Here is a 15,759-nt window from a genome sequence, read left to right as displayed (position 1 = left end):
AGCAGCTGAGTAGATTGATCTCTTCTAATTTTCTGTGTTTGTTGCTCTAGCAAAAATTCAACAGGACGCAGTTAAGATTTCCAGTAGAGTAATATGCAACTATTGATTGTATATATTTTGTATTCATAAATCAGTACATAGCAACACTTAGTGACTGGAATTTAACTATTTTCTAATTTAAGCTTCTGATGCAGGGGTGAGTAAAATATGGCCTGCGGGCCAGATCCAGCCCGTGGGGCCCCTAAAAATTCAGAAAATTAATAATTCTCTGCTTTTGGTTCCTATAAAAAAATAAGAACCAAGGGCAGTGGGACCCAGGGGACGCCCCTCCCTCCCCCAGCTGGAAGCTCCAGCAGGGCCTTCTTGCCTGGGACCACATGGCTGCCCCATGCTGGAATCGCAAGTAAAAGGGAAGGGGGGGGGCAGGGCAGGGAAGGAGCCTGGGGAAAAGCTGGAGGGGGGGCGGAGTGGGAAGCGCCCCCTGGTCCGCTCCGTGGCCAGTGCCCCACGCTGCAGCTGCTCATAGCCTGTGTGGGGCTGACTGTGCCTGCTTTGGACTGCCCCAGGCGGGCCGCAAGCAGCTACAGCACAGGGCGCTGGCCATGGGGTAGAGCGAGGGGCTGCTTTCCTCCACCCCCACCTGTGCTCAGCACCACCTTGTAGCCTGGGCCCTGTGCGGCTCCAGGCTCACCCACTGGGGCTGCGCATGGCGACAGCAGCTGCGGCCCCCCCGTTTGTCGCACCAGGCAGTGTTTGCGACCGCCACCTGTGGGCTGCCCAGTGCACGCTCTGGGAAGGCAGCAGCAGCCAAACTGCCCGGCTGCTGCCGCTGTGCGCAGCCCCAACAGGCCAGCCTGGAGCCGGGTAACGAGCTGGAGCTGAGCATGGGGAGAAATGGTCCCTCACTCGCCCCATGGCTGGCGCCCTGCACACCAGCCGGTCGCAGCCCATGTGGTGCTGCCTGTATCTGCTCAGGACAGACCTGTGTGGGCTGTGAACAGCTGCAGCAGGGAGTGGTGGGCGAGGGGCCGCATTTCCCTGCGCTCAGCACCAGCTTCTTTCCTGCCAGCGAGCAGGGGGTTGGGACTGTACAGTGCCCCCTGCCTGTAGCACAGGGCTGGAGAGCACTGGGAGCAAGCAGGTGCAGGAGCATGGGGCCCACGATGGTGTCCCAGTGCCAGTGCCGGCGGAGCCCAGAGCAGGGTGGCAGGAGCACAGGGTCCCGGCCGGCAGGGGCTCTATGGAGCTGGGCCAGCTCCCCCCTCTCCCTGCTGGTACAGCCCAGCCCATGCCTGCCTATGCCCTGCTTTGGGCCCCGCCGGTGCTGGCCCTGGGACATGGGACCAATGCCCCCAGTGTCTTGGGACCAAAGACATTGGGACATTGGTCCCAAGATAGTGACCAGGGGGTGGGGCACCTGTCCATGCAGCCCTTGACAGTCTACCAAAACTGGGTAAGCGGCCCTCCACCCAAAATAATTGCCCTGTTCTAATGTGTACTTAAGTGGTGACCTTACAGAAAGTAGATTTTATCTTCTCTTTTCAAAAGGTACATGAATTAATAATAGAGCCAAATAATTATAATTAAAAACTAGCTTAAGTTTTTTCAATATAAAATTGAACCTTGGTGTAATGGCACACACACTTGGAGTTGAAATAACTCTTCCTTTTTTTCCCTGCCTGCTCTTTCTAAATTTCTGGTTATGAGACTGATGTAATCCTATCTGTTTAACTCTAAACTAGTATGATGAATCCCACTAAACCAAATGTTTGTGAATTATTTGCAAAAATAAATATATAGTTTTTTTAAAAAGTATATAAATATATAATAACTTTTTTAAAAGTTATTCATATTCACACAGGCAAGTATTCAGTAAATTCACCTTCAGCAAATTAGACTTCCAGTTACTATTGTAATAGATAAAATTTTTAAAAGGATATCTGTTTTCTTAAGTCCTTGTTAAGTAGGTTTGTTAAGGATGCCAATATGTCAAATCTGGTAACAACTTGGTAAAACAACAATCTGTCAAACCTGGTAACAAATTTATCAATATAACCAACTTTTAACTTGATGCGGGGAGAATGTGAGGTTTGAGTTAGTGATAAATCAGTGTACGTGACAGAAGTGAATTCCTTGCAGAGTGCTTATATCTGCTTCTGCTGTACAGTTTCCATTAACTTTTGAGGGATGTGCTTGTACGTACAGGGGAAAGAGTCTTTTTCATGTTCAGCTAAATTAGGCACTGCTCCTGCAGTGCATTGCATGCTGGCAGACACGGGTGTCCATGCAGAAACTCTACTGAAGCTTGCTACTTATGAACTTGTGTGTTACTTGGACTACCTGTGTGTATGCAGGAATTATATGAAATGGTTGCATGAGACAGCAGGAGACTGATATGACCCTTATCATCCCTCTAAGTGTTAATGTTGTTGACAGTATGACATGCTAAATCCTCTAAGCCCTGGGGGGTCACACCAGCGGGGGCTGTTCACTGCATTGACTGTACCAGGTGAGGCACAGGCCATTAGGCTGCGTGCTGTGCAGATGTTCCTCTCCATGCTCCCTGTTGTACTGCACACCCATGTGGGCACACCTCCCCTCCCCAATGCAGCACTGTGCACCCATGCCCTACCCCTGGCAACATGCAGGTACGATCTCTCCCACCCCTTCCCCATGCCCCCACATAATCCTGAACTTATCCTTAGCCCCCTGTGTAGCACACTGTACTGCCCAGCCCCCTGAGGTGGGAGAGAACCCAGAACAGTGGGGACAGCAGTGGCTGGGCAGGAGCCCACTTAAACTCTTGTGGGCCACAACTTAATCCCTGTAGGCCACCAGTTGGACAGCCTGTTTTAGGTAGCATTTGGCAGGAAAATCTCTACCTACTAGTGCATGAAACATGTCCCTTAATTTTGGAAACGCTCTTTTTTTAAACAGGTTTTTTGGGAAATGCTCTTGTTTTAAACAAACAAGGTTTTTCATGGTACAAGACGCATCTAATGCAGGGGTGAGCAAAATGGCAGATCTGGCTGGCAGCTGGACCCCATTTCCCAGAAGTTCCTGACCATTTTGCTGCAGCCAATTTCCATGGAGACCCCAGCAGGGCCGTGACAGCACAGGACCAGGTTTTCCATGGAGCCCCAGCAGCACTGGCAGGATGCACTGCTGGGCTGGGATCTTGTGGTGGTGACAACATGATCCAGAGCTGGGGCAGAGCTGCTATCTGCCTGCATGCCTTTTCCTGGGGCCATGGAAACAAGCTGCAGCAACATGGGCAGGGGCTGCTGGGAAATGGAGTCCACCGTGGCCCCGATCCGGGCTGTGGGCAAGACTGCCTGTCCCTGATGTAAAGTGGTTTGTGATCTAAGACCTTTTAGTTAGCAGCGGAAGAAAGGTTACTGAGTTCCTAAGATACTGGACCTTGAGATCACTGGACCAATTTCATGTAAATCAGACCTTGGGCCAAGTGTCAAACATAAGGCCATTCTACTGGGTAGAAGGAAGTAAGATTGTAATTACAATGACTTGGGTCCAGCACCTTTAGGCACACTTCATGTAGGTAGTACAGAAACTTGTCATAGCCTCATAGTTAGTGTTCTGATTTCTTGAATTGTATGTGGTGATTCATATTCCTTATTTGTGCTTACATATTTGTTCTGTATTGCAGCTTTGTGGTTCTGTACTAGAGTATTTCACTTTGTTTACTTTAGAAACTACTCAGACAGAACACGTGGAAGAAAATGAAGAACCTTTCATTGCTCCATTGGGACTGAATGTACCTTCTGATGTGGAACTGGTATGTATGTGTAACTTCATTGTAATTTTAAGCTGTTCTTGGGACTTTTGCTACATGGTGTTTCGTTAACCTGAATGTAAAGTCTAACCAGCTGTTCTAAAATAGTAGCTAAATTTCAAAGGATGCAATCAAGAATTCAGAATTAGACTGGTTATCTCTAACTTACTGCATTCAGAAAGGTACAGTTTTTATTGTAGCCTAACTTCAACAGCTCTTGAAAATATTTTGGGGAAAAAATGTAGTTATTCCTGACGTACTATACTTTTTTAGAAGTAAATAGCAATCCACGCACAAGGCTAAGTATCTGTAAAATAGTAATTAGTAAGTTAGTTTAAAGAAAAGCATAAAGAACTTCCTTGTCGTAATGTTTTATTACCTGTTATATGTGGAGCACAAAGAAGAAATCTTGATCAGAAGTGTACTGCAGTTCAACCACTCAAAGAAAAGGGAAAACAATTAAAATGGGGGTTATAACAGAAACAAGTGACCCTTACATAGAGTCATACTAGAAATTACTTCTGGGAGGGAGAGAATTACAACCAATCATTTCTTAGAGATGCATAATAATATTTTTGGGAACTTTCAAACGCTAGAAACTCTTTTCAAGGACTTCTCATTCTGTATTATCATTAGCTTTTGCGCTTGAAAACAATTAGCCTATCTTCTTGGCAGTTGAATCAACTCTTTCCCAGAAATATTTCACTGACACAAGGTAATGTTGATGCCTGAATACATTGATATTTGTCTGAAATTTCAAGTGTTATGTAAGTGGTATGATTCATCATTATAAATATACCTGTTTTATGGAATGTTGTGCAAAAGTTAATCTGAGTTCTTAATTGGAAAAGGTTATCAGAACTCTGGGAATACAATATGTGTTAGTACGTTAGCTCCAGAAAATAGACAGTTGTTGTACAATAACTTATTTTTTCTATTAGATATTCACTGAAGGATTCTGACCTGTTTAATATCCAGTGGCATGTAATAGAGCTAATTGTACTACAGATCTTAAACCCTTATTTTTTTGTTTGAGTTGTTCTTAATATTTTATTGATTTCATGGGCCTAATCCTGAATAATCCTATGAGATCTTTGAGTGGTAAAGCATGTGCAAACTGAAATTTATGTGCACTGAACATTAATTTCTACAATGCAGTTGCTGTCACCTTCAGGTGATTATGTAGTCTCCATTAGTAATGTTGATGTTTGAGACATGAGAGAGAATCGGCACAGTAATGTAGTGTTTGAATGGCAATTACAGGAGTCAGTTGGTAGTGGAAAACAGTTAAAATCCAAGGCAGCAGTAACTGTTTTGTTTTCTGTTGATAGAAAAATGACATTGTTTTCAAATTTGGTTTCAGAGTGCAATGAGGACTGAAATGTAGTAGTCATGTAACTGTTGATCTACTGTACACGTAAGAACAAAAATGCAAATGAGCATATTTGACCTTGAATTCTTGCCATTTGGGATTTTTTTTAGATGAGCTTATATATCAGTGTATGATCTTGGAATTTGCACCAGTCATGCAATCATGAAAGTAAATGCTTTCAGTTATGATATGAATTGTATTTTCAACTTGACTGATGTCTGTGTTGGGGATCCTATCACATTGGGTTTTATTTTCCTGCTAATATGATTGATTTTTCTCATATTAATGTGAAACAGAGATACCAGCAAACCATTCTGATCACAGTTCAGCCTCTTCAGTCTCTCTATTTCTCTCCCTCCCTCATCTTTGGTTGACTGGAGTTGACCTGCTAGAGGAGGCATACAAATAGCTAGTGGTGGTGGGTCTCCAGGGATACGTAAGAGTTGAGATCGGGTCTCAAATTGCTGATATGACCCAAGAAACATTGACTCTCCCAAGAGCAGGTTTTCTGGTTTGCCAAGTTAGCTCACATTTTAAAAAAGGAATTTGAGTTGTTACAGGCTGTTCCTTGCAGTTAATTTAAAAAACAGCTAGGCTGGAACATTTTGCCCAAATAGCAGAAAAAGGGGTTAGATGGCATTTAGACAAATCAGATATTTTAAAGTATGCAGGCCCAATGGACTCTTGAAAAAGTAAGGACCTGGTCAAAAGCTGTTGAGGGGGGGAGTGGGTATGTTGTTTTTTTTTTCCCTGAGAACTTGTGGAAGATGACGCAGGGATCCTGGTTTTCCATGATAAAAAATCACAAATTCTCTGATTTAAAAATCCCAAAATCTGTGGTTAAAACTAAATGCCCTCTACAGCCCTGTTGGTGTTGCTCACTAATCCCCCACAACCTCCCAGCCCTGCATGTGCCCCATGCCCCACAACCCCTGCCGCAACCCTGCCAGAGGGGACCCCAGCTGCTAGGGCTATGGGGCCAGGGACCCATGTCCACTGCTCCCTGCCCCCAACGGAAGGCAGTGGCTGCTGCAGCAGAAGCAGGAGTCGGCTCCCTTCCTGCTGCCTGCTGTGGGGAGACCCGTGCCCCCGAGATCTGTGGGGTTGGGGGCAGGGCATGTGCACGCTGTAGGATTGTGCTCCCTACTCTGCTGCCCTCCAGAGTGCAGCATGTGCAGCCTGGCATGGCAGCACACGGGGACGTGCACAAAAGCTGCCTGCCACTACAAGCTCTGTGCTGCCCTGGCCACACTTCTCCTGCAGCTGGGGGCAGCAGCGAGGGGCACAACCCTGCAAGGCCCGTGTGCACACAGAGGAAGCGTGGCCAAGGCAGCTTTCCTGCACAGCCCTGCTGTGCCAGTCGCACACATTGATCCGGAGGGCGGGGAGTGCAGTGTTTGCAACCAAGGGTTTGCAGCTGGCTGGGAACTGTAGGGGGGTGGTGGGGAGGGAGGTTTGCAGCCTCCCCGCTCCCAGCTTGCTGCAAACCCCCTGCACAAGCTGGCTGAGGGAGCAGGGGGGCTGCAAACCCCTTGCTTCCCAGTCCGAGTGCCCAGCCAGCTGCAAACCTCCCTGCTCCCTCAGCCCCCAACCAGCTTGGGCACTCTGGCCAGGAGTGGGGGAGGTCTGCAGCCCCCGGGGTACGAGGGGGGAGTTGCAGCCTCCCTGCTCTCTCACCCCCAGCCAGCTTGGGCACTGCCTAGCTGGGCACTCCAGCTGGGAAGGGGAACTTGCAGCCAGCCAGGAGTGGGGAGGCTGCAAACCCCTCCCAGCTGGCTACAAACCTTCCTGCTCCCTCAGACTCCAGCCAGCTTCCCCCACAGCCCTGCCAAGCCCCGAAACCCCCAAACCCCCCTTACCTCCAAGAAGAGTGAGCCTGAAGCAGCCTCTGGTAAGTGCAAGCATTGGGCCCCGCCCTTCCCCTTCTGGGCAGGATTGGGGAGTTTCCCTGCCCCTTTTGCAAAGGGCTCTTGCCTGTAGAGTTCTTTGCAAAATGGGGAGATCCAGGGGTTTCTCCACTAAAAGAGAAAATCCACATTTTCTCTGATAAAAATGGGAAAGCCGTGGGTTTTTTTTCTGTTTTTGCATGGGAAATGGGAAATGGAAAGCCCGGGTCACTGAGGATGTGATGGGTCCCATGGAAGGGGACAAGTACCCCCCCCCCCCCTTTAAACTAGTCGGTCTAACCTTGTACCCTCGGAAGGACCTGGAACAAATCATTTACTAATCTGCGTGAGCATATAAAGAGCTAGCATGAATGTATCAAAACCAAATCATGCCAAACCAATCTCTCTCCTTCTGATGGTAGTGGAAAGGGGGGGAACTGTTGATAAGACCCCATCTAAGGCACATACAATGTATTTGTTGAGAGCAGCAGAAAATATACCCTGCCTAGGTTTCTGACCTGCCCATGTGATGTTTCCATAAAGGGGAATGAGGTCTGGATGAAAGCACTCTAGTGACAGCACAGTTAGTTGAAAACTTTCACCTCCCTTCCCTCCCCCCCCCTTTCCCCCTCCCCCACAGTTACACATGGCTTGCATAGAGGGGTCAAACGGGTCTATCCTGTGTCTGCTATTACTCGGTATGAATATTTTCAGCAATGAGTCAGATGGTGGAGTAGAGACGACACTTAAAAATATTGTGAATGATGTCAGGCAAGAAAGGGTTGCAAAGGGACACTTAGGAGGACAGGATTGGACTTTTGATAAATTGGGGGAGGTTGGTCTGAAATCAACAGGATGATGATCAGTGTTGCAGTGATACATGGTGCTGCACATAAAGAGAACCTGAATGGACAAGTGCAAAAAGAGGAAAAGCTGCCTAAAGAGCAAGCTACTGCCCAAGGGTGTAGTGGGCTACAGATTGTGTGAGCCAGCAGTGTAGTGCATGCAGATGCACTAAGAGGACAAGTAGCATTCTGGGATGTTGTTAATTCAAGCGTTGTGTGTAGGACCCGAAGGGGGCCTTACAACAGTGACCTATTCTTTTTGACCTGAATGAGACTTCTGCTGAGGTACGTGCCAAATCTGGGCACTTCATTTAAGAAATATTTCAACAACTTGGCAAAAGTCCAAATGAGAGGAACAAGTATAACAGCTTTTAAAGCACAGGACCTATGAAAGAGAAAAACTAAATTCCTTAAATCCTGCCAAAACAAAGAAGACTGGGCAGAAACCTAAGATTTCAAATATGTAAAAGATTGCTACAAAAGGTGTAAATGTTAATTGTTTACCCGGTTCACGGTGGGGAGTGTCAGAGGCAACCCTCTTAATTTGCAATAAGAGACTGAGTTTATATACTGAGAAAAAGCCTTCAAACTGTAGTTTGGGGTAAGGATAACGACTGTAAGGAGCCTGTTTAAGCCCTTGCCCATCTTTACCTTTTGAAGGCTTTTTCTCAGTCTCTTATTGCAGCTCTTTTCCTTACCCATTCCTGGGGTGGTTTGTTTGTTGTTGTTGTTGTTTTTAGGGGAGGGCGTTGTTTTTGTGGGGCGGGTTTAAAGGGAAGAGACTGAATTGTTGCATTGTGACACTTGCTGTGCACAAAGTGTTGTCAAGTTACAGAGTAAAGAACTTGTGTTAATCCAGAGGAGCATCTTTGCTATCTTTTATTTAAAATTTAATTTCTAAGGTATAAACACATTGCTTGTTCTACTTGTTACAGTTGGGAAAGGAAAAACTTAGACAAAAGGGATTTATTTTTCAGGTTGGTGGCGTTCCTGAAAAAGGGCTCAAGCCATTAAAAAAAAAAAAAAAATTACAACCATTACAAAAATGAAAGCTCTGCTTGGAACAGTCAGCTGTTTAAAAAGGATTCTGTCTGTTCCATCCATACGTTGGTGTCTGTAAAACATACGTGACTGTAGACTACAGCACTAATGTGACAGTTAGTTCTTATTGGGTCTGGGGATAATTGAAATGTAGAAATTTATCCTACATAATTAAGATAAAACAGCTAAGCAAAATAAAGACTCCAGTTGTGTGGTGTATGAAACGTTTCTGCTTTTAAATTACATTCTTGTTCTCCGGATTGGTTGGTTTTGAGATGGCTGCACTGATTGCTGGAAATGCAGTAGTGGCGTGCAACTGAGTTCTTGAAGGACGTTAAAAGCATTTAGACATTTTTGACTCTGAGAGTCTGGGGCAGCATCGAAGAATTGTGGTTCAGAGATCAGTGCTTGAATGTAATTCTTTGGAGGAAGCATCTTGTGCTACTGGGAAAATTGTGTCAGTCAAGGAGCAGTATTTTCATAGGTGGAGGGTATTGTCAAATGCTCTGAACAGGAGTAATGGTTCTGGTATTAAGAGAGACTAATAGGAAATGGTTAGGTTCCCAAGCTGCAGCTCTCAGGTAACATGTTACCTGTAGGGCTTTCTGACATGGCTCACAGCCTCAGATACATGCTTTCTGCACATGCTTCTCCAGTTTGACACAGAAGACAAAGTGTGATATATGTTTGATTCTTGTTTTACTTTGCTCAGTATTGTTGCCAGTAGGCTGGCATAGGTTTGGGACTACTAGTTTAGAAGAAGCAAGCATGGTAAATTCTCGGTTCCCTTTCAGTTTCAGCAGAAATAAGTTTCCTTTTGTTTAATGCTTGCTTTGGCTCTTATCTACTATGTACAGGTGGACTTTTAAAAACTATTTAATAGTGTATATATGTGTTTTGTTTTGTTTTTCTACAGCCACCGACAGCAAAAATGCATGCAATCATTGAACGAACTGCAAACTTTGTTTGCAAGCAAGGAGCGCAGTTTGAGATTATGCTGAAAGCCAAGCAGGCACGCAATTCTCAGTTTGACTTTTTGCGATTTGATCACTACCTCAACCCCTATTACAAATTCATACAGAAAGCAATGAAAGAGGGGCGATATGCTGCTGCTTCTGATAAGAAAGCGGATGAGAAAAAAAGTGAGTACAGGGAGCAGGGCATGCATGTGTACATTTCTTGAGGTCAATGCTGAGATTGTGTTCACTGTACTGGTACACAAGGAATAATGACATACTTCTCTATATATGTTGAAGTGATCCACAGTGTTATAGCTGTATGTGTGAGTTGAAAATCCACATTAATCCTCCATTTGCAAATAATGCTAAGAATATAAATCTCTGACTGTCAAAGATATCTAAAAATAATCAACTGTGCAAAAATCTCTCACCTCACTTGAGTTGAGAGGGCTGTCTCTTTCTTTGGTGTGTTGGCATATTGACATAGTAATGTTCTGTCATCCTACACATAGGGTTGATAGGGTGCTTTGAAATGAGGTAACTTTGCTTAGAAAATCCGATGGAAAACATGTTCTTATTCAAATCCAAGAGTTGGTGTGGTCTTGGAGCTTTTCATATTAATGCCAACGTATTTCTTATTAGGTCAAATTAGAAAAGCGCTGTGCACCTAAGTGTTAATTTTATTTGATACTCAACCATGACTTTTTGTGTCCCATGTCATCTCTTAAAACAGTAAATGGTCTTCAGGCTTAAGTTTGTCCTGTAGTGTCATTAATAATTATTGTAATTACCTCCAAAATTGTTGCTATAGCTTTTCTATTTAATCCTTTTTAAAGGTCTTATTATCTGTGCCAGGGTCTTGACCTGCAGTATTGAAGCTCTTTGTAAAGACTTTAGCCATGCATAAAAGTATGCATGAAAGTATAAATAGTAAAAGTCTTCTACTGGAACTTGAAGTCTTCTGTGCATTGCGATTTCCCAAATATGTGTCTTGCTTAAAACCAGAATAGTCTGAGGCACCTGTGAAAAAATAATGAAACTGATTTTAAAACAGTCAGGACACTTTCATTTTGTGATATTAATTCTTATATAATCATTTTGTCTAAATTTAATTAGACTTTTCATTTTGTTCCGTAACTTCAGTTTAAAACAGAGTGAGATGTGAACACCAGACTTAATGTTTTTATTCAAATGTTAGAAATTCAATTGGCTAGTCCTTAATTGACTACATTTCTGAGAGCCAGGGTCTTTAACAGCATTCAAGCATGACTTTATCCCCCCCTCCCTTTTTTCCACCCTGCCTCCTCTCAGAAAAATCTAAACAAACATCTGTTGCTTTTGTATAGATTCAAAAGCTAAGTCTGAGGAAGAGGACGACGATGATGACGACGATGATGATGATGGAAATTATCTGCATCCGAGTCTTTTTGCCTCTAAAAAATGCAGTAGACTTGAAGAGCTTATGAAGGTATTTGATCTTGTTAACTCAACTGTTCTAGCGCTTCTGATTTCAAGTTGTGATGGGTAAAGGATGTAATCATCATACTGTTGTATTTAAATTGCTTTTGTTGAAGCAGCCTGTAAAAAAGCCTTTGTGTGTTGAAATGTTAGAGCATATAATTCCTTTGCGTCTGGTTTTCTGATAATACTTAATTTTCCTTGACGCAACTGATAAGTGTCTAGAGTGGTGATCTTGAACAGGTTTGTTCATTCACAGCCTGGCTTGTCCTTGCATTTCTCTTTGTAAGTAAGTAGGTGTTCAGATTGACATCACTGATGATAAAGAGCTAAAATCAGGAACACAAAATCAAGCAGTTCAAAGCTGGGTTGTAAAGGAGAAGCTTCATAATAGCAATTCCTTCTCTAGCACTGCAGTTGATCTGAAAAAAATTAAAAGTGAGGTGCGGGGAATATTTTTTAGGTCAGTTTGCCCCATTAAGAAAAGAGCATTAAATTTGTTTCCTGTTTGGTTTGAAGGGCGGACTCAGAAGTGTGTAGTCTGATTTGTATGCTAGGTAACTTTGTATTTGCAAAATAACATGTTTTTATTTTTGAGGTGATTTCATACAGTCAAAGGATATTTTTTCACAGTATTTATAGAGGATTAACAATTCTCAAGAGGCCCTCTTTATTCCCTTCACACATCAAAGTGCAATATTTTTAATTTTGGCTTTTAATAAACCAATTTCTAGCATCTAGTAGCAGGGTAGTTGAATAACATTTTGACAGAATTAAGTCTTATCCACACATTTAGCGGCCTTAGTTTTACAAACTTTCTTAAGCATTTTTATTTGTCTCGTGTTATCGGTTAGGTATCTTGATCAGGACAGTGGCATTAAGAAGCTGAAAAGAAAATAATAGAATTCCATATATTTGAGATTGTTGAAGTGGCATTGCAGAAATCCCAGCTAGCAAATATTTAGATTTGTGATTAAAGAGTACAAGAGCTGTGCTCTATATCTGATGCTAGCTGTGGTAGGGTGGTGCTAGTAAGACACGTACAGAATTCCTTATATCATTAATTTATTTAAAATGTGTAAATAATGCTACTTTATCATTCTTACTGTTCACTGTGGACATACTTTTTCCATAAATGTAAAAGACTTCAGGAGGTTGAGCACCAGTCCGGTGAGAGCTAGTCTTTTAATGGATTGGAGGTTTTATTACTGTCTAGTATAGCTGCGCAAAGCTTTGGTTCCTGATTTGATTCAGCCCCTATTTGGTGGCTGAATCTCCAAATCCTAATCAAATCAGGAGACCCTTTAATCTCTCCGAATCAAACTGGAACCTTCTGAATTGATTTGGAGAGGTTTGGAAAGATTTGATGATTCGGACATAGACACAGCTTTAAATGTTTTTTCTGCATACCTGTAGGTAGCTGGGGTTCATGAATACTGCAATGCTAGGGTGCATGGAGTGTCCCACAGAAGCCCGGGGGCCTCCCCAGCATGTTCCGCACTGGCCTGAAAGTGAACCAGAAGCACTTCCAGATCTGTCAGAGAGCATGCTGGGGAGCCCTCCCCATGTCCCTTGACTTGGTGACTGGTGCCTCTGGATCTGGGGGGGCTCCCATGGCTGATCATGGAGGGGGGAGGTGCAGTTCACTCGCCAGCAGACCCAGAAGTACTTTCAGTCCACTTCCGAGTTTGCTGCCAAGCATGTTTCCCCCCCCGCCGCCCATTGGCACTCCTGTGCGATGCTCCATCTGCCCCAGCATTGCAGCGTTCATGAATCGTACCTGGTACCTCGAGGTATGTCGAAAAAACCATTAAAGCTGTGTCTATGTCAGAATCGCTGATTCTGCAAATCAGCATCAAATTTTCAGATTTGGATTCGGCTGAATCAAATCGGGGACAGTGATCCGAATCAACTAATCGAATCACTGTCCCCAATTCAGGTCAAATCCAAATTGAGTATGGCCCGTTTTGCACACCCCTACTCTCTAGGCATGTTGGATATGCTTGTCTTCCACACAGTGTGCTAATTTGGTATTTCTAAAGCACAATGATGCTATCTTTACAAAGCATTTCAAAGCTGATGTTGGAAAGGGAAAAAAGTAAATTGCTGTTCCTCGCTCATAGATTGAGGGTATAAATAAATTTGTTTTTAAAGTAGTAAATCAAAGGTTAAATGACTATTAATAATCTCCACAGCCTTTGAAGGTAGTGGATCCTGATCATCCACTGGCAGCACTTGTTCGCAAAGCACAGTCTGACAATAATTCATCCACACCCCAGTCAACAGATGGGGCAGCAATACAGACATCACAAGTGGAATATCCTACAGACTGTAAGTACTTTGTGATAAAAGGTCCATAGCCGTTGAATATATATTTCCCAGAAGATGATCTTTCCATTATTGATAACCTTATTTTAAAGTTCCATGGCTTTTTGCAGTGTAATTTGTCAATTATTTTTCTGGTAAACTTGTTATATTGTGGGGGTTCTTTTATTTTAAGAAAAAAATGGAATGTTTTTATGTCCTGCAATGCTAGCATTTGCACAGCAGAAGCAAATGCCTGATCAAACCCCCAAGGCTTCCTTACAGCTTATGGTTGCTGGTGATCATCAGTGAGAAATATTCCTAAAATATTTATACTAAAACAAAGACTGATGTTTAGTAAGAACGGACAAAACTTTCATTAATGGGTTCAGCATGAAATATATGCTAACAAAATATTGTACGTTTCATCTATAGGATGATTGCTTGCATGTTACACATTTGAGCACTCACATAATTTATCGAAGAAACACTGTTTCCTACCTCTGCTTTACTGTGCCTGATTTAATCACCTCTGTGTTTGATGTTACTGACTTCATTCTCTGTTTGGTTGACAAACCCATTTGAAACTGCAGCTTTCTAGGTTGCTTTCTGGGCAAGAAGGAACACTGGACATATTGCTCTAGTGATAGTCTCAAAGTCCTTGTCCAGTTCAAATCTAGTTCATAAACTTGATTCTCCTATGCAAGTTTTTAAGTTGATTATGACCTAGTTATTTTACAGACAGAATTTAATTTTTATGACAGTCATGAGAAATGCGAAAGCTGATAAAGGCTGTATTTTAAGATGGAGTGATTTTTTTTTTTGGCATAACATTTTAGCCTATGGAATTCACTCCGGGGTTAAGTCTTGCCAGGTTCAGAATAGTGCAGGGCACATTCACACAGGTTAGTTCCTGTAATGAAAGGGATGAAAATGGCATGTCATGGGGGTAGCAGGGAAGTTCAAGGAAGAATAAATGGCCTAACAGTCCATAGCACCTGGTTCTGTGTGATAAATTTTGTAACATCCCATAGCTGCTATCTAATAATAGCTATTATTATGACACTATTATTGTAATAATGTATAACTATCAGATTGACAGACCTTTACAAAACGGTAACATATCCAGTCCTGTTTTAGCAATGTGATGGGGTCCTGTCCCTGTCCCCCGCCCCCCGTTTTCTCTGTGGTGGGCTGAACTCTAGTACAAATTTACATTCAGATTTCTCATTCCTTACCTAGTAACTTAGTAAAGATGGTAGTTTTGACAAAATTGGCTCTGTGTGTGTGTGTGTGTGTGTGTGAGTGTCAGTGTCAAATGGAATTTTCCTTTTTTAATGAAAATGCAGGGGGTTTTTCCCCCTGTTGAAAACTGATATTCTGAGGCATGAATCAGAATTGCCACCTTTGTCTGTGACACATTTTTATCCAGGACCATACAGTACATAAGCCATTGTTAGCCTTCTTTATGGTTGTATACATTACTCAGAGAACTGCTGTTTTACAAAACAAGATTAGACAAGTAGCCTATGGAAGGCAGTCGCTTCAGAGCTCAATAAAGAGAGGAAGTATCTTGGGTCGCTCAGCAGTCCACAAAAGATACTCCATGTCTTAGCAGTTTGGGCCCCATATCCAAATTTCATTAGACATAGATGATATATAATCATGGGTCCAGTTCATAAAAGTATAACAAGCTTGTGTGAAAAACGTGACAGCTAGTGCGTGATAATGAATTGTCATGCTTGGTAGTGGAGGAATATAGCAAACCAACTGTAAGCCTACTTCTCTAGTGAATATTTTTTGTACTCGGTTCACAATGAATGGTTGCATTTCTTTTAAGGAATGTTAAACCATTGGCAAAAAGGATCCATTTATGTCTTGCTTTTAAAAAAACATTGAAATGATAATTTCTGTTAACTTTTTAAAAATATTCTGTATATATCGTAAACTTGTCTTGTAAATTGGTGCATTGGATGCCTAATGCTTGATATTTGTAATACTAATTACCAGTTTCTTGCTAATAAGTCATCGTCTCTGAACGGCCATGTAAGATTTTTCTGCTATGCAGAAAATCCATAAAGACAAAATAATAGGCTAGAAT

At 42.9% G+C, this 15,759-nt stretch overlaps 1 protein-coding gene across 10 annotated transcripts in view; it reads left to right on the top strand.

Moving 5' to 3' along the window:
• Positions 1 to 15,759, top strand: part of SFSWAP (splicing factor SWAP) — a 97,980-nt gene that overhangs the window by 10,542 nt on the left and 71,679 nt on the right. For 7 of the 10 annotated variants that reach the window (XM_090061968.1, XM_090061966.1, XM_090061971.1 and 4 more), the window contains exons 4-7: positions 3,711 to 3,796; positions 9,854 to 10,079; positions 11,243 to 11,364; positions 13,550 to 13,685. In XM_090061968.1, coding sequence (XP_089918094.1) covers positions 3,711 to 3,796; positions 9,854 to 10,079; positions 11,243 to 11,364; positions 13,550 to 13,685 — 570 coding nt within the window. Of the gene's footprint in view, positions 1 to 3,667; positions 3,797 to 9,853; positions 10,080 to 11,242; positions 11,365 to 13,549; positions 13,686 to 15,759 lie in introns of all 10 variants that reach the window. The other 3 variants (XM_090061975.1, XM_090061976.1, XM_090061974.1) reach the window with 1 other exon arrangement.

This window comes from Crocodylus siamensis, chromosome 9 (genome assembly GCF_052110815.1).
Source record: "Crocodylus siamensis isolate JL-2025a chromosome 9, ASM5211081v1, whole genome shotgun sequence".
Classification (NCBI taxonomy): Eukaryota; Metazoa; Chordata; order Crocodylia; family Crocodylidae; genus Crocodylus; species Crocodylus siamensis.
This window is presented reverse-complemented; position numbering and strand designations above follow the sequence as displayed.